At 43.1% G+C, this 27496-nt stretch overlaps 1 protein-coding gene across 1 annotated transcript; it reads right to left on the bottom strand.

Moving 5' to 3' along the window:
- Window positions 1–1068: 1068 nt before the first annotated feature.
- mei-9 (DNA repair endonuclease XPF mei-9) lies at window positions 1069–24589 on the bottom strand. The gene is made up of 21 exons (XM_037431650.2): window positions 24315–24589; window positions 24134–24230; window positions 23282–23364; window positions 23043–23165; window positions 22907–22964; window positions 22079–22231; window positions 19695–19808; window positions 19128–19276; window positions 17817–17870; window positions 15980–16049; window positions 13768–13846; window positions 12091–12242; window positions 11264–11455; window positions 9619–9798; window positions 8811–8948; window positions 7073–7210; window positions 6005–6091; window positions 4326–4499; window positions 2909–3052; window positions 1676–1777; window positions 1069–1386 (listed from the first exon to the last, which is right to left on the bottom strand). Exons 1-21 carry the CDS (start codon window positions 24386–24388, stop codon window positions 1168–1170), a joined length of 2580 nt encoding a protein of 859 aa, XP_037287547.2. The 5' UTR covers window positions 24389–24589; the 3' UTR covers window positions 1069–1167.
- Window positions 24590–27496: the final 2907 nt, after the last annotated feature.

Here is a 27496-nt window from a genome sequence, read left to right as displayed (position 1 = left end):
TTGTACTAGTATTCAAGCACCAACCTGCAAAGCCAGTTCTTTATTCCCATGAAATTGAACACCGTTGAAATACACTCATAGAGGATGCAGCCACACCATCAAATCGACTTAAGAAATTAGAAAGTTGTAACAATGCGTCGCTAAGTATAGGCTGCCACCACCTTCTCACCTCCTTACACTATACCCTAGCAAAAAAATTTCAGTACTAACTTCCTGTGAGGACAAATTGAAAGTTTTATGCTAAGGCTTTTCTGAATGTATTGCCCTAACTGCACAAAAGTAAGAACTTAGCACGTTCTGATGACTTGTTCTTTTTTGCAGTGACCTTAAAAAGAATTGCTTCTCTATCTATAAACTTTCACTATTATGCCACTGCCACAGTTTCTGCTTCGAAAAAATATCAGCCTTAATTTATTTTTTAACAACAGAGTCAACAGCTCATTTTCAAATGCACTAGAGCACTCTAGCAGTGTGGTTATAGCGTTTTATAATTGGCCAGTAGAAATCAAGTGCTCAGTATACAATATCCCGGTTCAATATGAGCATCCCGCTCCAGTGCAGACCACTGAGGTGCCAATATATTCGGACCTGAAAGCACAATTAAGATGTCACAATCTTGATTGCAAAGCTCCTCCAATTACTCCAGGAGCAGCTAAACAGTGGCCAAACAAGGCTTCCTTTGGTTCCAATATCAAAAAAGCTCAGATTCGCAGCCAAATTATTTGGGGCCTAGCAGAACCCAATTAAATGTAATGTTAAACAATGTAATTGACTTCCTACTATTGAATAAATACTGTCAAAATACAAGCTAATTTAGTGCTTCCCCTTCGTGTCTCTTTAATGTCTTAAATACTAACAAAATCATTCCTTTCACAGTGACCTGCAATGCAAATAATTAAGCTCATAGTAAACTCAGTACATAAACAAGGCATGCTTTGGGGTTATATAAAGCCACAATGATGATTCCATCGGAGCTAGCCCAATGTGATGGTGATGCGCAAGAACATCATGAATGTTCACCGGGTTGTTACACAATGCAGGAGATGCTTAAGCATTTAATGACAACGATCTTCATATAAGCAGTACCCAAGGCCGCTTGAACAATAACCGTATGAGCAAATTGATAGCCTATATACATTATGTACACATTAAAATACAAAGCCAGCGCTACTTCTTTCGAAACTTCCGCTGCGGCACTGCTTTCTGCGGGTTGTGCTCAATGGGGTTGTGGATGGCCTGCCAGAGAGCCTTGGCTTGGGCTGCGTTTCCCATCACCGACGACAACTCTTCTTCTGACGCCTTGAACATGTCAGCCAGACTCGTGAACTTGCGCATCAGCGAGGTGTAGTTCTTCAAGCTGACACCAGGCAGATGAAGAAGGAAATCCTGGAAACAAGTTTTCATAACTTGTAGGGAAAAATCAATCGATTCGCACAAATACACCATTACACTGCGATCAAGAGAATGGCAAGAAGTGCAGGCCTGAGAACCCTGTAAATGCCAGCGCACACAATGCAACGCAGGCTTTTAGAAATTGTTTTGCTCGAATGATAGAAAGTAAAAGTGCACAAAGCGAGGAAAGGGACGAGGCTTGAGACACCCACACAAAGCATCATTTAGAGCGCAGTAGTTAACTTAGTTCAGTGCAGCCTACCCAGAACTGCTGTGTACATACCTGCGGAGCAGGGTTGTACTTGTCACTTGACTTGCCACTGTCTTGAAGTTCCTTTTCCGTCACTGCCTGCGCCTCTGCCACGGACGGTTCCTCCTTTCCATGCTGGAAAAAAACGAAACAGAAAAGACAATAAACCCAATCTGCAGATCACATTAGGAGATAAGGATAGAGAATGTGGTTTCTGAACTCGTTTATTTCTTTTTGTGTAAACCATACAGTGCACTGTAACACCTTCCAACATTGAAAAAGAGGTAACCCTTGAAGGAACAAGAGAGAAAACACTGAAACCACCTTAATTAAGGAGTCATTAAACACAAAATGTGAGTGCAAAGTAGCCAAACGTTCCCCAGTGCTGCATAATGTTCAACTATAAAAGCACAAATTACAATATAACCTGAATCTAAGGCACGACACCACCCTTGCCCGTGGAACATGAACTTGATGTCGAATCTTTTTTTGCTTATGACGTTACATAAATGTATCTAAAATGCCACTGACATGATTGCACGAAATAACCCACAGCACAAACATTTATAGAGTAAGCGAGAAAGCAAGAAGCAGGAAAGTGGGACATAAAAATTCAGATCAGTCATGTTTAATGCCCAAAGGAACAAGCAATCTTTACCAAGCAGCTACTTTGGGTTGTTGAAACTGCATCAGCTCTTTGGTGCGCAGAGTAATGGTAAAAAGAACACACGTGTTCTAACATTTTGTACGGTAATCTTTAAACGACCTTTATACAAGAGCAATTTTTCTTCAAGACACACTTCTTTCTCACTATTGCTGCATATGCACAAGCCTGAGCACTTAGTCTCGTAACCTATCAATTATCCTTGAGCAGGTAGCGCAAAATGGGAAGACACACGCGAGGAAAAAGAGGCGAGACAAGAGCTGTTTTTTTTTTTTTTTTTGAAAACAAAACACCCAGATTTCTCTTCTCGCAAGCTATCAATGATGTGGCATTGGTAGGTGCGTTTTATACCTATTAATTGTTTTGCGACAGCAGAGGTGGGTAAGAAGAGAGAACAAAAGTTAAATACCGGTAGCACAAAAAGAAATGCACAAACCAACGTGCACTCTGGTTTCGAACACTGCAGCTCAGTTTCAACTTTCAGATAAATCAGGCATAGCAATCAGGCATTTGCACAATGTAGTTCCACGGCGAACCTCAAATTGAGAAAATAGTAAAACGATAGAGCATGCACTAAATAAGAAAACCAACAGTTCTCTGACCTTCAGAATGTCAAAGATCTCGGCTGTGGCATACGGGCTCTGACACCACAGCAGACGGAGGCGTGGGAAATGCATCGTCAGCAGGATCAGCTTCGAGACAAATGTCTGTGATGAGGTCGACTCCGATGACGGGACGTGCTTTCCCTAAAATCCAAGTATACGGAAGTATTACCTCTGCTACACACTATGCTGAGCAATACCTTTCTATCCAATATTCTTCCCCTTATTGCAGCATGATAGGTGCACACCATGTGCACATACTATGCAGTACATATACAGTATACTCCCACAAATTGAAGCCTGAAGGGACCAAAAAATATGTTCCATTTACCAGGAGTTCTAGTTCATGAGAAATGAACAAGGTTGCAGAAATCAAATATGATACCAATGATATTGGAAGTAGTTTTTCCATTTAAACAGCACTTCCATTTAAAAGATTTCCCTTCAGTGGGAGTATAGTGCACCTCTCTTTCACGGAGATCACAAAATGTGCGTTACAACACCCCTGCTTAGACTGAAAATCGTGCAGATGAACTGAAGCGTCCCAACTACTGTGAAATCTCGAGCGAGCACACTCCCTGCAGTGAAGGATAACAGGGCAAGACTTGGAGGGGCGCCCCTTGCTCAGTAACGGATCAAAATCCCAAGACGGTGGTGAAAGAGCTTCTAAAAAAAAATGCAGCACACCTGTCCTCCTAACGAAATGCTTTACTGAATACCCCAATATTCTCTGTTTTTACTGAAGTTGACGCTTTCCTTGCGTGAAATTTCATGTGCTACGACAAGCGGGGAAGCGCCATTCTTCAAATGTCCCGACAATATGCGAAAACTCAGAAGGCGACCACGAGGCATAACACTATATAACTCTCCTAACTTGGGTTCCTAGATACCTCTCTAGCAGGATTTTGTAGCAGAGAACAGTCTGAAAAAAAAAAAAAAATAGCGGGAGAGGATGGGCAATGGGAGGGCACTTTCTCAGTCACTGGCGCCTATTGCAAACCTCCCAAAAAGGGAACGAGCACTCGCTCAGAATTCTATGGTATTCCTGGTGTAATAAGGAACAAGAGTTTCTGCATTCGCTACTATGCACATGACCTACCTACATGTTCTGCTAATGCTACTTCGAATGTTTAAGATGTCTATGACCAGTATCGTATTGGTCATGGACATTATACTTGCGTTGCGGTGTCATTCACGGTTTTTCCAAAAATGCTAGAGAAGCGCGACAAACTAGCCCACTGGGATGATTTGCAGCTTTTTAAAAAGTAATTGCAATGACTTTAGAGAATACTTGCGCAAACTCCTGCAAAGGTTTCTAAAACTTCCAGTACATACAGAAAGCCATTTCTTAGAAGAATGAGACAACATTCATCTATGCAGCATTTAGAACAAAATGATAAGACCGAAGCTAGCCCACCTGAAGGCAGAAAGGCTGATTCTGGTTGAACTCAATGAGAAGGACGGGGCGCTTGTAGTAACGGCACATCGCCTGCGCTTGGTTATACAGGCGGCCATTGTTCAGGGACCCGATGAGGTCGTTGAGGCTTTTGCGTTCTACGCAGATCTCTGGCGTCAGGATGTAATCACCAACCTGAAACGAAATGGCAAGGCAGTGCTTACACCAAATAAAAATATTTTTTTTTTAATTGCACACGGCCACCTCATGTGACAAACTAAACAAAAACTTTCCCAGTAGAAACGGGAAGCAGATTATGACAACCACATACAGTGCTTGATGATGTCTCCAAAATTCTACTGCTTTCATTCACTAAACGACCCCAAAATATTCCTTCCAAGCTATCTACTGTAGCAAGCAAGTTTTGCAAAATTTCACCTACCAGTAAACACGTGTTTCTGATACATTGAAAACCGTAGTGCAAATAAACAAGGTAAAAAATGCATAGCTCCTGTCTTCAATACTTTACCTTTTGCTTCTACAAGGACAAACGTCAGAGCACTTTAAGAAAAGTAGGGCCTATGGGAGCAGCGCAAATGTTGCCACAATTTGTCACGATTTGTCACAACTGTTGAGGCTTATTTGGAGACTTCGTCAACAGCTTGTTCTTGCCTCTGAAAACATATTTCTGCACAATGTGCGTTTACACTGATGAAACGTTTACAGTGTTATTCAGGGCAAAGAGACAGCTCTCATGGAATGTAGATTATAGTCACTTTGTGTGAACAAACAGCTGCTGAAAAGAACCCCCCGCCCCCTTGTCCTTGCCTCTATTCCTTCAACATAGACACGTGAAACAGTTATTTCAAGTATTAAAAAAAATTAAAGAACAGAAGCTATGCAGAACCAAGCCCCACAATTTTTATTTTCTTCCGGTGTCTGATAATTAGCGTGTATGTATTTCTGTCAGCCCCTACAATAGGGTTTAAACATTTCTTCATATGGCTGGCCCTATTGCGCACACCATTTCTGAAAATATAGTAGAACCGTGCAGATACATTTTCCAGAGCAGTGTATAAAAACAAATCTAGCAGCTGAAAAAACACAATTGAGCAACGAAAAAAAAGCCTGAAAAATGCGAGCCACAGTGAATAGCACACAATTTAATTTCAGTGCTGTTGCATGAAAAAAAATCATGTAGCGTTGACAGGCGACTTTATTTTTCTGAGAAAATTAGCACAAGGCGAGCAACTGCAGTGTTAGAAATGAGACAGAGATAAAGCGTATTTACTAAGCATAGAGATTAGGTGTAGGAGTGTATCACACGTCACGGGAAGCACTTGGCTCGTTGGTATAAATTACTGACTTAAGACTAACTTTATTAAGCTTATTTGACACCTGTAGACGCTTCTTGATACGATCGCATTACATTTCTTCTAAATAAATCTCGCGCCATTACAGCCAATAATAACATCGGCTCCAACTTCGCAGCAGGAATTCTTTAGAGACCTTATGCAGCAATACACAGGCATTTCAGTATTACGCGTGGAAAAAGCTTTAACCATGAGAAGCTTGAATGTATGATGTATTTCTTTTACCACCTGTACAGTATGAATGGATGAAATTCAATGAGCGCAAGGATAACGTGAACCCATTCGTACACGCTGGTGCCGCAGAGGCAAAAGCGAACCTAGCATTACCTCTATGGTGACTGGCTGAACGTTGATCCCTCGCCTGTGAATGAGTGAGGGCAGTTCACTACGGAACTCTCGCAAATCCACAATGACCTGGAAGAGAAGATGAAAACAATCGAGCGATATGTACAGAGAAATTTTCATTAATATTCAGTAGACAGAATACTTGAGCACTGCGAGCAACACGATCGTAACTCATGCGCTGGCGACTCTGTTCCTACAATTTCTAAAACGATGCATCGAGCACAACACTGCCTTTTTTAAACACGACATGTGCCTTCACAGCAGTCAGGCTTCAGTTAACATTTATCAGAATAGAAAAAAAAAACGAGTGCTATTAAGTCACAACTAGATCAATTCATTCTTGGTAACATTTTATCACATAAGAGATCAATCCATTTTTTCAAAGTTCCCCCCCAACAAGTGATTTTCACTGGATGATTATTTCTCAATTATTAATCAGTTGCAATGTTGCAACTGGGACACATGCTCCTAATGTGGCTAATTACAACATTAAGTAGTGAGACCTTGTCGATTCATCTAGCAAGTTGTGGTTGCCTTTTCAAGAAAGCCATCTTATGGCGCTGCATAGCTAGCACAGCCCTTTAATAGATGTTTTAATTAAACAAGATGCTTTAGCGTGTGACTAAGCCTCATAGCACAAAAAATCATTAGGAACCATGTTGAGGTTTGAGTAATTTGTGTAGAAAATTGTAAAAATTTACTTTTAGATGATAAGTACAGCCATGTGCTAGCTCATTTATGTGGTTGCGCATTGACATCAGCATGGCCAAATTAGTGGCTTTGAGCAGCGACTCGCGAAGAATCGCTGCTAAGCTCACTTTTGCAGCTGATAAATCGGCATGCACTTTCACAGCATTTCCGCATGCCGAGCAAGAAAAATCGTCAGAAAAGGAGCAGGCTTCAGACATACAGGCAATGACATATGTGTACATCTTTGACCCTCAAAGGGTTAAAGACCTTTCAGCGATTTTGCTTACTGTCATAACCAAACACTTTCCAAACCTTCAGAAAAACTAGTGTTGCGACTCTCAGGCCTGCAGACAAACGTACCCTGCGAGATGTTGACACGGGAGCAACCGCGCCTCCCGCTTTTCGTGAACTGGCTGGCTCGTTCGACTTTCCGAGGTCGTCTATGAGGTCGGGGTGGTACTCCCCTTTCCCGTCTTGCTCCTCGGGTATCACCATTATCTGCGAAGGACAAGGTGCAATGTTTTCCGCCACGCCTTGAGGGGCGAAACTGGCAAACAGCTTTTCGTGTTTCATCCTTGAAGGTCATCGAGAAAAACTTCAAACCAAAGACAACCTATCGCAATTTGTCACAAGTCTTAGGGGGAGAGGTACTCCAATAAAAGCTGTAAATACTGGTCTAGCGAAATGTGTGACATACTTCCCCAGATCATTATGGTAAAAGGTGAAATAAAGGTTTGAAAAAAAAAAAAGAAGAAAAAGAGAAGCACCGAAGAGAACAAAAATAACAAGACGATCAGTAAAGATAACATATGGCTTTTTTTTTCGAAGCACAGACTAGCCTTGGCCAAGGAATGCCATTTACCAGTAAAGCTCGAACAGCAAGGGCGTCTCATTGATTAAAAAAAAAAATACAGCTGGAAAGAATTCGAAAGAACACAGCAACACAGTAATGGAGCAATACAAATAGGAAATGATTGACACCTCGAAAAAGCCCTCATTTTACATGAAGCAAGAGCAGAACTCCCCACCTAAGATTTGAAAACATCTCGCAGATTAAAATTGTGTACATAGAAAGAAGGTTAACAAACGTTTTAGTGTAATAAAAAATACCTGACATGCTGTTATAATTACTAAATCAACATCACTTACTACATGAATTTCACCATCATCACCATCAGCAGCCTTACTACACCCACTACAGGACAAAGGCCTTTTCCGTGTTTCACAAATCAACATGGTCCTGTGCTTACAGCAGCCACTTCACACCCGAAAACCCCTGAATCTCATCTGCACGTCTAAGCGTTTGTCTACCCCTCACAAGCTTGCCTTCCTCTGAAATCTAGTCTGTTACTGCTTATGACCAGCGGTTATCTCACCTATACGCACTGCATGCCATGCCCGTTCCAATTTCTTCTTCTTCATTTCGACTAACACTTCTTTAACACCTCTTTGCTCCCTGACCCATTTGGCTCTCTTCTTGCCCCTTGACCCTATGAGTGTGGAATTTTACAGAGGAAAAAAACTTTCCCGGATGGTCAAATTACTTTATTGTCATTTGTGAATGTACGAAATGCGGGAAGTAGGGAAAAATCTTTGAAAATAAGGAAATTTTTTTTTGGCAGCAGCACTGCTCAGAACTGCAAAACGTTCTCTACTATTTAAGAGGATAATATTCCTTGAAATACGGGTCTACACACAGCCCTTTATCGCCGTCTGCACACGTAACAAACATCTCCGACATTGCCACAGATCGCACGACGTGCTTACGCTAGAAATGAGTTCTGTTTATCTTCGCAAGAAGACTGCACAATCATTTCCATCACTTCTTGTAAGTTCTCGGAGCTAGCAGCACCTCCCAGTGAGCAAGCGTTGTCGTTATAGCGCGAAATTTCAAACAAGGTGTCAGAAACGCACCCGTACCGCAAGAACACCATGTCGCAGAAACTGCTACTGTACACGTACGGCAAATATAATCAAAGGGTCAAGGTTACACTTGTCATTTTCCTTAAAATCACACAACAAAAATATTAATAATTAATCTCTTAATTGCATTCCTTCATCTAGGCAAAGCAGAGTGATAAGAGCTCATGCCCCTCACACTTTTTTCCTTGATCAGGAATTCGAAGGCATCCTTCTCTCGTCGAAGGGAAGTCAGATAGCGCTGCTCGTCTATGGAGTCCTCGTACATGAGGAAGTAAACGCGCAGAACTTCCTTCGCTCTGGTTGCCTGGTACATCTGCAGAGAACAAGCACGTCACAAAATACACACGCTTATGCGTGACGCACGTGACAGTACTTTCCAGTTGGCCCCCCAGAAAGATGGAGAAGCCTACAGCTTTACTTGTAGCAGAGGCATCTGCCTTCCCATCACAGGAGTTCACTTACAACAAGTAATGAGACCAGCAACAAAATGAAACCAGCAGACTATTCTGCACAGGAAATGCCCTTGATGAGACATTCCCCTTCTTTCTTTCATTCGTTCATTCGCAGCGAGGTCAGCTGCCACACATGCTGAAATATCTAACGAAGTGGACGGGGAAGCACCCCCCTTTGCAACTGAACTGACGGAGCCATCAGACGAATAATTCGATTTCGCAGGTTTTAATCCTACCAACGAAAAGGCAGATTTTTTTCATACACTTTACTTTATTTCCATTCACAGCATAAAATTACTATGTTACATTTCGACACAGGAATTAATGTCCCCCATGCTTCCCCTGGCTTATCTTTAATTTTAATTCGATGCATCTAACAAAGAAACAAGTCCCTCGAAAAGAAGATCCTGTTCATCAGTTCACTATAAATAGCTTCAGTGGTATGCACACATCAAAAGCACATGCAGGGCAAGTTAACAAAATGAGAAATCTTGGATAACCGCAGCTGTTTACGCTGCTCTCATGACCCACCTCGATTTCTCTGACAGTTGCAATGTTGGCGTCGTACAAGATGATGTACTTTGGCTCGACAGAGTGAAGCAGCTGCTGCAGAGCGAATTCTGAGGACTTTAGCGGGTGAAAGATCGTGTTGGGAAAGGCGGGCGGAGATTCCATTCCCTCGGTCTCCGTCTCCGTCATGTCAGATCCTTCCTTGATGGCGTGAAAAGAATTGGAGAACAAAGATTGGCGCAAGCTAACGCGATCGTTTCGCGTCGCCATCAAAAGAGTCATCCAGCTCCTAGCCAGCTTGCATACTGAACGGTCTGAGCGGTATTCAAAGAATTTTCAGTCTAGAGGGCCACTAATCAGCTACCCTTTCACAATACTCAAAACGTCCTTCTTGCCCATAAAGATGCTTAGTAAGAAAGAAAATGCACGAATAGTAAAAAGTAGATATGGCTCACGACTCTGATTAGGTTCCCACATGAACTCAGCATGATTTCACAGGTTTTAAATGCATATTCTGAAGACTACATAATTCTTTATTCATAAAAATTATATTGTGTTCTAAGCGACTCAGAGACGTACAACTGCAAGCTTTAGCATGTTGAATTAAGCAAATGTTCTGAAAGTAGAAGAAAATAATGTAATTCATAACATCACCTATGGGCCAGGATGTTGGTGCAAATTTTTTAAAATAGTATTAGGAATTTATTTCCTAATAATAACTACAGTAATATCACATTACTAATGGTCATTAAAGTTCTTGGACGATGATTTATCAGTGTAAACTGATTTAGCATTTTATTTAAGTGTTCCTTTAACCTTAGCACTGTTAGAGGAGTGAAGATAAATTTTTTAAACCAGTGCCATAGTAATTTTTACGTGTACGTAGTACTAGACGTTTGCAAAGTGCAGTTATGTCATGTGTACAACTGGTGCCAAATGTTTACAGAGCGCAGCATCTGGGAAATGATGAATATTTCCTGAGCCTGGGCACACAACCAAGACTTCCGATTTGCTATTGGTACCAGTATATGCACCAAAACTTTTGTTGCCGTTTTGCTGGCTACAAGCAAACAAAAAAGCTACGGCAAAAGCAGGGCTTTTTCATGAAAACCAAGTCATAAAGACATTTCAGATAGACTATTCATCACAACATTCTTGGTTAAAACTCTACACTGCACTTTTGAACCAGCTTGTTTGTTTAATACTGAATACCCGCATTGTGAGAAGTGGTGAAAGGCCTTGCAGTATTCGTCATTACTATCAATGTTCTTGAGGGATGAAAATGATTGGTTGGTTGATTGATATATTGATTGATCGATCAATAATACTGAACAGCAGTTTATTAGGGGCACTCATAAAGTCTAATGTAGGTCAGAATACAAGTGCACACATTTAACATGCACGCAAATGATTCGCGAAGCTTCTTAACACTGTAGAATCTGTGCACTTCAATCTTGCATCTTTTCAAGCTCCTATACCTGTCAGACGAATACGGCCTCATGAAACTTCTTACTAGGTGTCACCACATGATTACAACTTGATAACTGAAAGGTCGCATCCTTCGTTATAAAGAGGAGGCTAACAATATCCATGCATCTATGCTCTGTACAATACCCGTGCAGAGTCTATGCCATATAAGTTACAGGAATGCCTTGTCAAGCAATACCATTTCTGAATCTTGGTTTCCTTTCTTTTTCTGCCCATCAGATGCACTTTTCGCCTTCTTTCTCCTCTTCCCAGGGCTTTCGCCGCTGTTGTCGTCACTGCGGCCCAGGGGAGGAAGTTGCAGGCCATCTTTGTCCCCAACTGCCTTGCGGTACAGATTGCAAAGGACGGTGTCAGCACCACTGCAAAGGTACTGTAAAAGAAACAAAAGAAGAATGAAAGGTCAGTATAAAGGAGAATTACCCTACTGCAAGAAACAAATGAAAAAAGTGGTGTGAATAGGAAGCTCCTTTTTTTTTTTGTTCTTAAACCACTAGCATTTGAAACCAAGATAATGAAGCTAAGAAACACGAACGGCGTGCTTTTTTAAATTTTTTCAACTGAAGTGGGGTAATAATGGGGTGAAATGAAAATTAATTAATGTCGATGTAAAAAAAAATATCTGCCAATTTGGGTAAATGAGTGCACAAAACCAAAACCGAATTTCAAGCACCATTTTGCAGCAGTGATGTAGTTATCTACAGCTTTGCTCTTAGCCAATTGAAAGCGAGTGCCAGACCACATTGTTTCTGCCAGAAATACTAGTGGCAAGTGTGATTACGCACTGGTGTAGTCAGCGGCAATTTCTGTGCCTGATTAAAATATGAAATATTTCTATATTGCTGCTTTGGCCCGTAGAAGGGCATATACAACTATCATACATATAACCTACACATAAAAATAAATGGAGGCTCGAGAAAAGTGTTTCAGGGCATCTTCAGATTGACGTTATTGCTGTAGGAATTTATAGCGACATAACTTAATGTAAACCCAAGAACAGAAACTTGCCTCTGAGAGTTGACCACAAGTGCGGTCATCCTCAGCCACAATCAAAACAGTGTTCAGGTCTGCCTTCTCCTTGTTCTCTTCTTTTATCTCGGCCAGGATCTCCGACAGAGCAGCCCACTTTGGGCTGTGCTCGGGTTGAAACGAAGGATCCACTGGAATAGAGTTTCATATCATGTTTTCCACGTTTACTTTTCAAAGCGATGCCAGATAAGCCTAGAAGCAATCGTTGGTATTGCCGTAGTCAGAACATATGCTGCAATTTCACACAGCAGGTGCAATGCTACGGAAGTTAAGCAAGAAATTTGACCAGCAAAGTGCGCAAGTACACGCAATCCACGCTTGGATTTTGCTATTGTATACGTGGCCTCTGCAATCGGATCCGGTTGTGTGCTTCCGGAACCAATCACAGAGGCCATAATATAAAAACAGACGTAAATTAATCTTCAACTGCCTATTCCCTACCATACCAGAAACAGCTTGTTTCTTAACCACAAACTATCTTCACTCCTACCTGCCTTTCGCTCAGCGCAACTTCATTACAACGCCGTACGAGCTAGCCCAAATTGAAGCTTTGCTAAACTATCTTCATTTATGACTCAGCCTAAGAACGAAAAAAAAAGAAATCTTGTTACAAGCGGCAAAATTACTGAAATATTTCGAAGTGCAAGCACGTTACCATTCCTGCAGGAAGTATCACCACCTTCAATTTAATTGCACCTGATGCATAAGCCGAGTACTGACATCCCCGAAATATGCATGCAATCAACAAGAACCAAACAGAGACTTAGTATGATGCCAAGGCTTCCACAGGGAAGTTTGCTTGCACGATTGAAATTGCAGAGTTCCTATGCGGCTTCCTTTACATTCCTTCGCGTCTGACTATTCCCACAGACTACTGCCGTACACCCCCGGGGGCCTCTCAACAGGCGCCTATTGGCAGGCTTGGTTATAGTACAGTGCAGCTTGTATAAAACACCATCAGGGAATTATTGCACCACTATCATTTTTCGGACGGGTTGACAACTAGAGGAGATAGGATGAATTTAAATGTTGCATTGCCACTCTATCATGAGCAACACTAATGACACACTACATTTTGCATAGACTAGCAATCGAAAGATACCACTCATACGTTGCCTTCTACTACTACAGCAAAGGGACAGCATTATGTTCCAGTTGCAAGCATCAACTTTCTTTCTTGTTGTTTTTTTTTTTTTTTCTGCAGCTTAACATACTTTCAGTAGTGAGTTAGCATTTTCTGCATCCAAATTCACTGTGGTCACATGATTCATCCAATGATAGTAAACATGTTCACCTTCCGTGGAGATGTTTATGCTTACGATGCTGCTTCTCTACTAGGAAGTGGGCTCTCTGGCAAAAAGAAAGAGGTCTTTCCTTCAAAACTTTAGCCCTTTTAAGCCTCATGACACAGCCTGATACGTTGCGCTCGCTACAGCCACTAGGTGATCTGCAGACTACACTGGTGGGGGATAGTATAATGCACACAAGCATCTCCTGCTAATGCATGAATTCATTTGTTGTGCATTCAAGCCGAATGTGTCGTTTATAAGCAAGTGATAGGTTCTTAGACTGCTAGATGTGCATTTGATCAAGCAGAAAAACTTGTTATCAATGTTTCTTAGTTAGCAGAAAAAAAAAAAAAGCTGAAAGACTCACCTTTTTTATCTGGGTTTTTTTGCTTTTGGTCATCCTTGTGTGAGCGTTTATCCACACCGTAAACTCTGGCCTTCGCTTGCTGCGATGGAAACATACAGTGCAAGTACGTGAGTCTAACAAAGTGCCAACAGCAGTACCACGTTCGAGGCTGCGTTCAGGGATAGTGGAAAAATGAATCATATGCTGTTTTGCCTGTGCAGTACATACAAAAACTGAATGGAATTCTTCCAAGTGCATAAAGTATATTGAAATTCGTACATTGTGCAAGATGTACTACATACTACTTTGGCTGCCAAATAGTAATATGATGAGTAAGTTACCGCCCACTAAGCAGGCAGCATTTCTGCTTTGTTTAAAACGATGTAGGAATGCCCAAGTATTTTCAGCTGGACATGACAACAATAGGAAGTGATTTAATATATAGGGGGCTTCTAACATACCCATTATTGGCCTGCGTATTCATGTGGTTAGAATAGGTGGCGGAAAAAGTAGTGGTACGTGGCATATGCCAACACTCTACGCTAAATAACACACACAAAAGTTTTTCTTTTGATGATGATGATACATTTTTATTTATGAAAAAAAGAAGAGGAGAATGTCAAGGGTAATTTCCGTATTCCAAGACACCAGTGGCCGCTTGCAGCTCGACCGGCCTGATCCAGGAGACCACTTCGGGTCTTCAGGTCAGGTCGGGCGAGGATGGCTTCCCAAGGCTCCCCCACTAGCGTGAGTATCAGAGGCGACTGAACCTCCATAGGCTTGTTCCGGCAGTCCCATGTGACGTGTTGAAACGTCGGTCGTGACTTGCACCACGGACATTGGTTTACATATGCATTGGGGTTTATGTGATGCCACCTTTCCAAACGTTTATAGGTGTTAACCTGAATTTGTCTTAGCTGGCGAGCTTCGTCAACTTTAGGCGGTTTGTGTGGTGGGGCACACCGCTGTCTTGTCTTCCGTTGATGCTCGAGTATATCGTGTGCAGTGCATGGTTCGTACTGATTATCGGTGTCGTTGCTCACTCGGTTGCTCAAATCACGAGCGAAACTGTGCGCCAGCGCATTACCCGAGATACCCTCGTGGCCTGGGCACCAAATTATGACATGGTCCTGTATCAGCCTGTCACCTAGTATTTTCAAGGCAACATTCGGTAGTGCACCACGAAGAAACATTCTGCAGGCTTCCTGGGAATCGGACAAGACTAACGTGGAGGCGTTGTCTGCCTCTTTACTTCGAATAGCTAGCGCAATCGCCGCCGCCTCCACCGTCACTGTACAGGTTGTTTTAATTGACGCTGCAACAGTTTCAGCGGTATGCGGCGTCGGTTGAACTGCTACTATAACGCAGCTCTCGTTTGATTTAGCGGAATCGGTGTATACTACTTCGTGGCTTTCGCCAAACTGTCTTTGAAGCTGGCGAGCTCTAGCTTGTCTTCTCGCCTCATGGTACAACTTACTCATGTTTCGCGGAATGGGGCAGACGGTTACGGTTATGTGTTGGCGTGTTTCCCTAACCATGATAGTAATGTTCTCCCGGCAGTATTGTGGTCTAGTAGGGGTATCCCAAGCGAGTGAGGGTTTCTCTGCCTACCTTTGTCAATGTCTCCCTCAATGCCTATGAAACACACAGCTTCCACAATAAAACTACTGATTCTACAGCTTCCAATACATAAGAGCGCCCTAATCACAGCACACCTTAGAATCAAAGCCTTGATGTAGGAATCCTCATGGTGGGCAGTATGTAAAAGAGTCGTGCCAATATAGAAAAAAGAGAGAGAAAAGAGATGCTGAATAACATAAAGCTACAAAGACATGATATATAAAAGATTCCTGCGGATTGCATGTCTTGTAACGTGTATTTTCATACTAATGAGAACTAATAATGTGTCTAACAAAAAAAAACGAGCCCTTGAAATTTCCACTAGTTTCCTTCGTTTCCATACTGTCACAGCAACTTGAGCATGGAAAGTGTATTGTCAGGACCTGAAATGACTAAATGAAAACACTCACTAATTGGACATATTGTTCCACCTAAACGCCTATACTACGAAGATACGCTACAACCTGGGGCTCTGGATTCATTATGACCAACTAACCTTTTCCAATGTGCTTCTACATTGGAGCTTGCAGGAAATTTTTGCATTGAGCATTCACATCAGAAAGCAACCACCGTAGGTGGGTAAGGTGGGTTCTGAGAATAGTATGCTACTTACAACATACAGCGTATCTGCTGCATCCAAGAAAAGCCAGTCCGATACCTGCGTCATGGCCGTAGCACTGTCGCTGAAAATCATGGATACATAGAAATCAGAATGGGAGTAAACTAACCGTATTGAAAAATAAAATTTATGCAAAAAAAGATATTTCTTTTTCTCTTTCAATGAATACATGGAAACACGACGGGCTACAGTATATAAAGCCTGAACTTTGTTAAACAAACAATAAATTGCCTCTGAATGCAACAAAGCTTGAATTGAAGCAAAGCTGCCTGTGTTAAAGGGGTCCTGAACTCCTTTCCCAAGTAATCATCAAATGACCTCAGTGTCGGAGCTCTTCAAGAAGGAGCGGATTTACAGGGATTTCTTGTGCACTTTAATTAAGTACTTTGTCTCTTCTCTCGTCCCAATGAGCATGCTCTAAACTATGCAAAAGAGGGTTGGTACGAAGAAAAGAAGTTATGTCAGTGCACATCGCGATGTTGAGCACGCGTGATGAAACGTGATCGCTCTCTTCCCTTACAATTCCTGTGCACAAGAGCGGCTCCTATGTAATGTTAGCAGAGTATGAAGCATGGTGCTGGCAAGTGGCGGCACCTTGTAGCAGGTGGCACATCCGCTCCAAATACCACTGTTAATTTATGTAGGCTATAGGCCAATAGCATCTCATCTGTTGTTTGAAATCAAACAAAAAGCACCCACAGTTCCGAAGAGAATGACAACAGGCCTCTGTATTAAAAGAGGGCACTAGAGCAAATACTTCTCAGTAAAAGCAAATCTCTCAAACTGCTTCTAATATGATTGAGGGAAAGAAGTGTACACTTCCTTCATTCATAACGAGGGTCTCGATCTGGCAGACTTGATGCCTTCAGGTAGTATACGAGGGATTATTGGTCAGCTGCCAGCTCGTAATAAGATTTTGAGCAACGTGACATCAAAACAGGCAGAATAAAGTGTTCCACCCCTGCCATCGTGTCTGCAGGTGGTGCTGACTGATACTCCCACGTTTAACTCACATATATATCCAATAAAGCGAATGGGGAGATAGCCGCCGTGGTAGATCAGTTGGTAGAGTAGCGGACGCTTTATTCGAAGGTTGGGTTCCTGCCCACGGCAAGTTATCTTTCCATCCACTTTTCTTTCTTCACATTTACATTACAATTACGTCACATAACATTCCCAATACTTTTCTTGTCATGATTGTCTGTTATGTATCATGAATGCTGTGTCTAATATTGATGATTTCATGCTTGTATTCTGAACCCCTGCGCCGCTCCCGGTAAACATAACTTCTGTCGAAACACATTCTCCTAGTCTTTTCAGTTTCTGTTTAATGAGAGTCCACTGTACCGAGGAGCGAGTAAGTACTTCAGAACGTGTCGTGGCCCTGAGCACTTCTCTCTCGCGCTCTCTCTTTTTTGGCACACGTCGGCTCATATTTGGTGTGGTCATGAGGGCACTAGTGGTCTAGAGGTGGCAGGCACCCAACGGCAGCCACGATAACTATGCAGTGCAAGAACGCTGAATTCAGCCAATGGCCATGCTCTAGCTGCGTTTTAAACGCAACCGTAAGTTCCCTGTAGCGCGCAGTGCTGTAGTATTTGGATAAAATATTCACAGGGGGCCAAGACTATCAATTAGCACTGTTTCCTGACCATGTTCAAGAACTGTTTCAGGGACACTTTAACAGCTCAGCCATTCAGAAATGCGAAATTACAACAAGCTGTATGTATCCATGTGAAATTCAAAGACAAGAAGCACTTGACGTATGCTGCAGCGACAAGTTTTAAATTGCAAAGGCTTTCGAAAAGGAACAATGAAAGGTTCTACTCACTGTATTGATTTGACAAGGCTGTAGAAGGTCACACAGTCGTGCTGCGTCAGATACCTGCAAAATTTTCAGTTACGAAGTGAAAAGCATCAAGTCGTCTTTGCATGATCACAACTATAAATTGCAAAGCTTTGAATGCGAGGTAAACAACTGGTGAGTATCAGCTAGCTTCATCAGGATAAATCAAGGTATATACACCAAAAAACAAGAGCCCTGCTGTCTCACTTTCATATTCAAAGCCGTTTCATGCTCAAGCATGCTCAAGTTAGCCATTTCGCATCTACTAGAGCATGCTCTAGTTAGCCATTTCACATCTCCTATCGGTTAGCTAGCCCCCCCCCCCCCCCCCCCAATTTCCCTCAACTCTCAAATTAAAGCCCTTCCCCATTTCTAAAAAACTTCCAACATGTTACTGCCTGTCACATTTGTGCACTAATTACTTTGTCCACACATTACATAACCTACACATCAAAACTTTATCCTCACGATAACCGCAATATCTTCTTCAGTGACGGTGCATACAATTATACACACAGACTACAGAGGCTTGTCACACTATGTGTTACTTCAGTGACCTCAGAAAAACGTGGCACAGACATCTCTGCATGTTTCCAAAGTGGACAAATCTTCATTGTGCTGCGTACTGCTGCAGAGGATCACTATGCTGAAGATGCTACCTAGTTTAACGAGTCATTCAATGAGCCCCATTCCTGAAGTCGCACGAAAACTATAATTTTTGTTTGCTTGAAGTAGATATAAAGCATAACAAAATGCCTATATGCTTCTATCCTGAGAGTCAATTATTTTATACAAAACTAGAACATGACTGACTTTATACTAACGAGATATTTCATTACATAATAATTAAGATTGTAAGTGCAAAATGCAAAAATCAATGTATCACCACCTTTTCTTTTATACAATATAATAGTAAGGGCCTTGGAATGAAGTTGTGCAAGTTTTACACATTTACAGACAGTCTGTCACAATTTGTACAATACCATAAAATGCAGCAAATCTTTGCACAGTGGCACACAACATGGGTTGTGAAAAACTGGCCATGGTTAAGGGGCTGCAAACCTACACTGCCTACACTGCAACACCAGCAAACGTGAAACTGGTTTGGAAATAACAGAGGTCAAAAGATTGTTTACATCACTGACTGTTTTCTATGTCGGCACCACCATGCTATCCCGTGCCACTTTGACCACAGGCAGCATAATTCAATTATTATTGGGCACGAATGCATGTGCTAAGCGCAACTGAAATCTCTTACTGATGTTAGCAATGCATATCGCAGAACGGACAACTCACAGTAGCAGGGTGCGAAGAGTCTTGATGTCGGAAACCAGACGTTTCGTCTTCGGTCCAATCTGATGCCAGATGGGGTCAAGCTGAAACTTGACTATCTTCTCAAATGACCTCGCGATGGTGTTCTCTACAGTGATGTCTTCCATTTCAATCTGCAAAACACAAAGAATACATGAAACAGACAATCAATCTGCATAAAACGCATGGAGCTGCATAGACCAAGATGTGTCTAGTGTGTCCTGCGTGCAACATTAAAAAGCAAAAAAGAAAACTTCAATGCAAAATGTTATCAGGTGCATGTATTATCTCCAGGTGAAAACAAAAGCTCTCTATCCAAACGAAAAAATTCTTACACATTCTAATACTTTGCTATCATGCTTGATGATAAACTGTTCATTATTTGACAGTTCTATGAATAAAAAAAATGATGAGACAGGAGCTTCAATGCTGATGTGAGCAAAAACACAATGCTGTGAAACACCTATAAAACTGCTTTTCTTGCAAGTCCAAATTTATGTGCAAAGCAGCGGTTTCAGGAATGCCCTGCGGTGACAGAGATGTTTGCCATACCGAAGGATTGCATTTCTTTATTTCTCGTACGCAGCTGGCAATAATGTCCAGAATGGCCATCTGTATAATGTTCATCGCAGGGGTCATGGCAACACGGATCTCGACAACTTCCGGCTGCAAAGGTAAAGAAGTATTTTGTCGCAGTTCGTCATGCAGTTCTACCAGCTGTGAAATGTACATTACATCGGACAGCACCTTTTGCAAAATATCGAGTGGTAATCACGAAGCAGGGTGTTGACTGCTCCTTAATAGGAGGAATCGCAAAAACATTTCTCACAGAAAATTTTGAGCTCAGGGCACAAATTTAGATAAGTGCTCAAAGTTACATTAAAAAACAGGCCTGTGAATTCACAGACATTGATGTATTATTAATGGTTATACACACATTTGATACAAACATATCTGGTCACTGTTTATAATGAGCAACAAAACAATATTGAAAATCAACCCATTTATTTCAGCAAAACCTTTTTATAACAGACTTTTTCTGGTATTAAAGCTGAATGCATTGTTATTGGCTGGCTAAAAACACACATTTTCGGAGGAACTGCAATATGCCAATAACTGTTATCTGCATCCAACATAAATTAAGAGGGACATGGTCGTTATAACACGCGTACCATTGAGTGACTGCTTCCAGAACACGAAAACTTGAACAGTTTCTGTTGGTTTAAGAAATCTATCATTTTGCACACAACTTAGACACCACTACCCATCGAAATGTCTTGTATACTTGGGTAATATGGGAAAAGACACCATGTGCGATTTCTACTTTCCATGAATCAATATCAGGGCATCTAGGATTTATATGAAGACACATCTAACAAAAGGCTCACTGCTAATGCAGTGAACAGACAGTGAAAAAAAGGAAAAGCATAGCGGAATCTATCTTTAGTTTTTAACTGTACTGTACTAATTATGACGTGAAATTGAAAGAATTTGATGCAGATGGAAAAAGTGACTTGCCGTCAGTAGGAACCAGACCTAAACTCTTTGTATAATGCATACAACACTTGTCACATTATCTACTCTACCGCACGGTAAGCTATTTTTTTACAACATTCCGTTTATCTCAAAGTCACTATACTACAGATAAAAACTACAAACCCTTCAAATCATGTCCCTTTTGCCTTGCTTGGCTTTATTACATTATTAAATTAATTCATTCAAAGGCTCGCTGTGTGCATCAATTTTATCTTATAGTACACTGTTGCATTATATTTGCTATTAGGATACATCGATAGAAGCAAATTTTCAATTGCGACGTAATTTTTAGCTAACTAAAACCACTTTGAGTATTTCTATCTACGTATCTATCTATCTAGCCCCCACGTTCAGGCACTCTCGTGGTCATCTCCTTAACATAGTATTGACCAAAATTGACATAAAAATATATCAGAGGCATGACAAATGTGACTGTATGAGCATGACCTAAATAAAGCGAAAATCCTGGCATATACATCGGGAAACCCTTCTACTAATCAACGTGGCAACAGTTCACCATGGGCTCACATATTATGGATATACACCACAGGTGATCCACAGTTTATATACACCCAGGAGCAGCAGGACCAGACAATGGCAATTTAAACATGAGAGTCTAAAAAAAAAAAAACGCGCAGTCAGCCACAGCAACTTGACGAACACAAAGAATAATAATCGGGATTCCAGCATGAATGTAAACCAAGCATGTTGCATAACAATCATGTATTCTACCATAGAGCCACACCAGGTTTTTGAACTGCTTTGCAAAATGACACCATACGCAAGAATCGGGTGGGTGTACTGTCAGTTGTGGTTGCAGTGCTGGCAATCTAATTCTATAACACACTAATAAACAGCACTTGCATACTTCTGTAATACAGAACATCATAGATGGCTTAATGCCAATCTTGGTTTCAGTGTTAGCTCCGTATTATGAAATTTGAATAAGCGTTACTTATGTGCTCCTATCATTTGGCAAGCTATACTCAAGTGTAGCTCCACCCCGGTGCAACATACTCTAATGAATGCTATGTATGATATGCACAGCATTACATGCAAGGTGTGAACAGTGCCTTAATGTAGGCTTCTTTTCAATAAATGTGATGTCAGTGCTTTAACAAGAGAGCTGACATTATTTAAGACCGTAAGTTACCCTTTAACGGTCATAGTCAACATGCTTCGTTAAGCCACGATATACATATAACTACTCCTTTATTAAAACATGTCAATCCACCTCGTAATTATCAACTCAAAGTCAAAAGAAAAATAAAAAATAATACAGCACAGACTACTGTTTGCCGACTGCTTTGCATGAAAGTGGTTCCCACAATGCATCTGTCAAATGCTTGGTTTTTCTCTTTTGCAGCACTAATAACACTAAAGAACTGTAAGAAATATACCTTTCTCTTCTCTAGGGACGAAATAACATCAGCTTGGAACCTCGGCCAGAGAAACAGCTTTTTCACAAAAAGATTCCGCATCATGCGTTGCACTTGCGAGAAGCCGTGGGTAAAGGCCACGGCACTATCTGAAAGGCCCTTCACAAATCCTGTCTGCAAGGCAACAAAAGTTATAAACAGTTTAAATGGAGAAAACATTTCGCAAGCCATGTAATATCAACTACCACTCGCCAAACACTGATAGGCAAGTGTTGTTAGCATTGGCTTTTCCATCATTGGGAACAAGCACAAGTTAAAGGCTGCATGGAACACTCAGTGAATGAATGTGTGGATTAAACAAGTGAATGAAGCTTAAAATAAACTAAATAAATTCTGTATGAAAATGCTCGTTTGAACAACCCTCATCAATGGCAAACAAAATGTCAATGTACCTGACAAAACAACTCAGATTTCTAAGAGCAACCATAAAAACCCACAGCATTCCCAACTTTGAGATAGTTCCCTGTATTACTTCTACAGCACACAGATGAATGACAAATCTTTCCTGCATGTAAGCTTTCTTTTTAATTGTTCACAGATATAGGATGTCAATAGGCAGCCAAGCACAATCTTTTGCTTTATTTTCAGTCCGAATGATAAGTTCTCACATAAAACCCACAGTTCGACCCCACAGTTTCCAGAATTCCTTACGCTCATCAGTACAATCCACAATTGAAGTAATATGCAATGTTTCACACCGGAACAAATGGCACTAAGGCTATAAGATGCCTGCTCACAGTAACCATGCACAATGCATGCCTTTGCTTCTTTAAGAAATGTACTTCGAACCTTGTTTTTCTGTCGATACAGTCTCAGAATGAAGGCCTCCTGACACGATTCCAGCGTTCTGAAACAATTTGACAAGCTCGTCAGGGTAAATCATCATCTAACAACAATATGAGCAAAATCGTCATGAGAGACTCACTTGTGCGCTCGATACACTATAATGCCCGTAATAAGATTGATTGGGACTCTCTCCATGAGCATGTCGACAACAAGAATCCGTGACGTCACAAAAAGGGCACCACCAGTTAAATACACGTCCGTCCTGCAAACAAAACCTGCTTTAGTTCATGTTTTGGACAAGAGATCCGATACATTTGGATTCAAGGTTCGTTTACTGGCATTTCAAGTGGAATTATTTAACAAGATGTTTGTACTTGCCTCTCTTTTGTGCCACAGTCAGCAGTGATACATTTCGGGAGCGGATTTACATTGTCTGCTTGAAGTTGGCTTATGAAAAATTCCTGAAAAACGAAGGAATCATACCATCTTACATACTAGTGGCACAGGAAGGCAAACGCAATCAGGAATAAACTCAATCCGACTCAAGATCAAGACTTTTACTAGGCGCGGTTTATTCCGTTAATTAAATTGGCCTCCAAATTGCACGGCAGCCCCACGCTCGACTTTTGCTAGGCGCGGTTCATTCCGTAAATAAAACGAATTCTCTAATGCGCGGTTCATCCCGTTAATTAAAACTGTCTCTTAATTACACGGCAGCGCCGCGCTCGACTTCTGCTAGGCTCGGTTCATTCCGTTAATTAAAAGGGCCAGCATCGCTCATGCACTCGCAAAATGCACCGCGGATAGCACCAAACTCTTACAGAAAAGCCACAACTACAGAAAAAAAATTTTCTGCCAAATTTAGCGGCAGTCTGGCAACAACCACCCTTCCAGTTTGGAAACCACTTATGCAACGCCAAAAGGAACTTAGCCCAAGACCTCATTCTGAGCGAGTCAGGGTGAATAAATGTTTTCGCGAGCGAGAGCTGATTTCAGTTGAGAACCGATTTAGTGAATCTGAGCTCGAGTGAGCCCTCAGCTCAAAATATACTTTTTCAGTGAATCTAAGTGGGCTTCACAGTTTCCTTGCTGACCAACTGATTCGCTAGTTGATGCAAAAACATGGCGGTGCCGAGTTGTCATAAAGCCTATAGGCGACGTTAGCAGCTGTGACTACTGGGCTTACTGGTAGAATGGGCTTTGAAAAGAACAATGAAAGCGTACGCTCACCTCTTCTTCAGCTGTCGTTCCCAGTATCAAAACAAGACTGCCGGGATCGTTGTGAACTTTGATCAAGCTCAAGAGCAATCGCTCTATGCCGAGACCTCTGCACGAATGACGTCAAGGGGTTAGTAAACGAAACGAAAGCGATACGTTCGTCAAATGTACTTGACAGTAAGCGAGATCTTACTTCGCTACTATGACGAGACCATCTTCGTTGTGAAGGTCCAGGAACATTTGAGTTTCGAACTCGAGCAAAGACATTGTCAACCTGTTCCCGGCGGGTTGCAGAACAAATTCGTGACCAGTTTAGCCACGTAAGGTAGTTAAAGGTAGTTACTTAGTTTGTTACCGCAGCTTGTAGCTAGTTATTTAATTTGTTACCACAGCTTGTAGCCTTCTCATCGTGAAATTACGCGCACAAACACAGACGCCTTAGCATGTTCGTGCAGGTCCACGAACAAACGGCAGATACTCAGGACGGCGCCATGTTTATTCACAACCAAGTCGGGTTTCACCGAAAGCCAAGGCTAGCCAAGGCGCAGAAAGGCGAAACCGAAACCACCAGGCCGAAACGATGACAAATCAAGCTTTTCTTTTTTAATGGAATTATGACACTGACCTTTACACCGTGGTTTGTATCGTAAGCTACTTTTCTTACACGCCTGAGCACCCTATTTGTCACCAGCATGCAAGTATACATTTCAAAACGCAAGAACTTTATTCTACGCGAAGACACTCAATGCACGCTGGCAAGGAAACACTCGTTCCTGACGCGGTGCAACCAGGCGCAACCTCACAACGGTGACAAAAGCAATGCTGCGAACGCTAATGTGGCGCCGAGTACTGCCGAATGCGTGCGCTTGCAGCCGTCAGCCGTGAGCATCCGCTGGCTGCCTAACGAGGTGTCGTTCTCGTGCACGGCAACGTCGACCTTCACGACGCCGCCATCGAAGCCCTGCGCTCGGCTGTCCATCGTGCCGTTCGGGTGCTCCTTGACGGGCGCCCCGCGTGGAAACTCTCGCACTTTCAGGATGCGCACGGGCATATGCTGCTTCTTGGGGTCCGAAGCGACGCTTACGTTAGCAGCGGTGGACATGGCGCCGGTCACCACGGTAACAGCTGTAGCGTTCGTTCCTGTTGACATGCCCTTGGCGTTGAGGAGGGTGGTCAGGTTATTGAGTCCAAGAGGGGCCGCCATCTTCCCCACGCAGCGTCCGTTGTTCTCGAGCGTGCCTGGCGGGCACTGGCAAGTACCCGAAGGGTTACACTTGGCTCCGATGTCCTTGCAGTCGTTGTCGGTGTTACACGGTCCGCTGACCATCTTTCGAGGCACGCAGACGAGGCTGCCCAGCGGCGAGGTCTCCATTTTGAACGTCTCGACGCAGTCACACTCGCCCTTGCTGCCGCAGTGCGAGTTGTTCGCGGCATAGGTGCACTGCTCATCGTAACTGCACGGCCAGCCGAGGTGCGCGGCAGCCCGGCACGTGACGTGCGACGAGTTGAGGTGCACGGGATGGCCGCCGTCGCAACGACACGCCAACGAACTTCCGCAGACGGCGTGGCGCGACGCGCACTCCGAGTCGTTTCGGCAAAAGTCGCCGTACGGCGAGTCGATCTCGACGCGCTCCTTGAGCAGGTTGCCGTCGACGCTGGCGATGCACTCGAAGACGTACTTGCCGGCGGGCGCCGGCAGCGTCTCAAGCCGGTCCACCTGGATTCGCAGTGACTTGAGGTAGAAGTCCTTGCGCCCCGAGATGACCGAGCGCTGGACCACGTCTTCGAGCGGTTCGTCGTTGAGGGTCCACACGATGCTCGCAGAGTCGTGGTAGCCCGCGCTGCAGAACAGTTCTACGCCCCCGGAATTCTCGACGACCGCCGGCACCGGATAGACCGAAAGGCGCCCAAGCTCGACCCTCACTGTCGCAGGACCGCTTGTGGTCGTGATCGTGGTCTCAACACTCGAAATTGTTACTTCCGCTTTTGGTGTCGTAGATAGAGTTGTCGTTGACGTTGTTGTCGTCGTCGTTGCATTCGTAGTGGCGGCGACGTTGTCTGATTTGACCAGGGGCGCAGCAGAAGCTTCGTTGGCTGGTGTCATGATGGTTGGCGCTTCTTTCACTGTCACTGGTGTTTTTTCAGGTTGTTCCGTTGCCTTTTCAGCTGCGACAATGGCGGCAACTGTCGAAGGCTGGGGGTAGGCCTGTTTGTCACCCGACAAGGGTGGCTGTTGAGCCAGCATCGCTGCCAACGAGTCTTCGTTGCCGCTTCCGCTCTGCGGCACGGAGTCTGGCACCTCGTACTCTTCGTATGCCGTTCCGTTGATGATGGTAATGTTGAGTCCGGCGAGTGCTGCGGCGGCCAGTACTTCGGCGCTTAGCGTGCCGTTGAAGCTCTTGACCGCCGCAATTGCGGGCGGAGCTTGAGACACCAGCACTACCTCGTCGGCGTTTGACGTAGGCAATTGTTGGAGGCAGAGGCATGCCAAAAGCGCTAGTCGCAGCATGACCGTGGCCGCTGGCAGCAACTCGGCAAACTCTCTATCTTCAGAAGTAAGACCTCGGTGAAGCCCCCCCTGGTGAAGCTGGGCACCGCGGGCCGCGTCCGCTCTGCGTCGCGTCCGTGCAGCGTCTCGTTCTGGTCGTCTTCGTCGTCTGTGTGTTTCAGGCGTCGAATTACTGCGTGCAGACGCTACCGCGCAATGACAATTTGCGATGGCGTCGGCTCGCGGGTGACGTAACACATAATTTCGAAGCCGGGCTCGCACGGCTGTGACATTCCTGGAACTGACAGTCCGTTAACGCTGTCAATATAGTGCCATTGCACTTTGGACAACGAAGCATATAAATCTAGGCGGTTTATTCTACATGCAATGGTGAGCATTAGGAGGTGGAAGCTATTATAGAAGCTGTACGATAATTGTACGCATGGGTGTACGCATTGCGTAGGGTTCCCATGTGAAGAAAAAGAATCGGGGTGGGAGCAGAGTTTCCCGTGTCGCTATTCTTTAATTGATCACGTGAGAGGTGCGGCTGAGTGAAACTGTGAGACAGATTTTACAGCCACCCCCCAGGTGATTTGGACGAGCCCACATAAAACTTTGAGATTTAGGGACAACTATGAAAAGCTGAACACCCGTTATAGAAATAGGAGATGGTTGAGTATTGGTGGCCAAAAAAAAAAAAAAATGAGAAAGGATGAGAATAAGTAGAGGGAAAAATAAGGACATTCTGCCTTAAGGGCGTGAGAACTGGGCCGTCAATCTTCTTTTATTTTTTCGAGCATCGTGGAGCACACGTCACCCACTAATAGTATGCATTCATCCATCCATACTAGCGATGTGCCAACTGCCAACACGCTGCAGTTGCAAAA

The sequence above is a fragment of the Rhipicephalus microplus genome, chromosome 10 (assembly GCF_043290135.1).
Source record: "Rhipicephalus microplus isolate Deutch F79 chromosome 10, USDA_Rmic, whole genome shotgun sequence".
Classification (NCBI taxonomy): Eukaryota; Metazoa; Arthropoda; class Arachnida; order Ixodida; family Ixodidae; genus Rhipicephalus; species Rhipicephalus microplus.
Note: the sequence above shows the minus strand (reverse complement) of the source record. Positions and strands in the feature narration are given on the sequence as shown.

What these genes read in the sequence shown, in the direction of transcription:
- mei-9 (XM_037431650.2), bottom strand. Translation starts at nt 24,388, where the DNA reads ATGTCTTTGCTCGAGTTCGAAACTCAAATGTTCCTGGACCTTCACAAC. An exon ending in GAAACCAAGATTCAGAAATG is followed by an intron (nt 9,799 to 11,263) that starts GTATTGCTTGAC and finishes CACGCCATCAAG; the next exon opens with GAAGGATCTGACATGACGGA. An exon ending in CCGTGTCAACATCTCGCAGG is followed by an intron (nt 6,092 to 7,072) that starts GTACGTTTGTCT and finishes CTTCTCTTCCAG; the next exon opens with GTCATTGTGGATTTGCGAGA.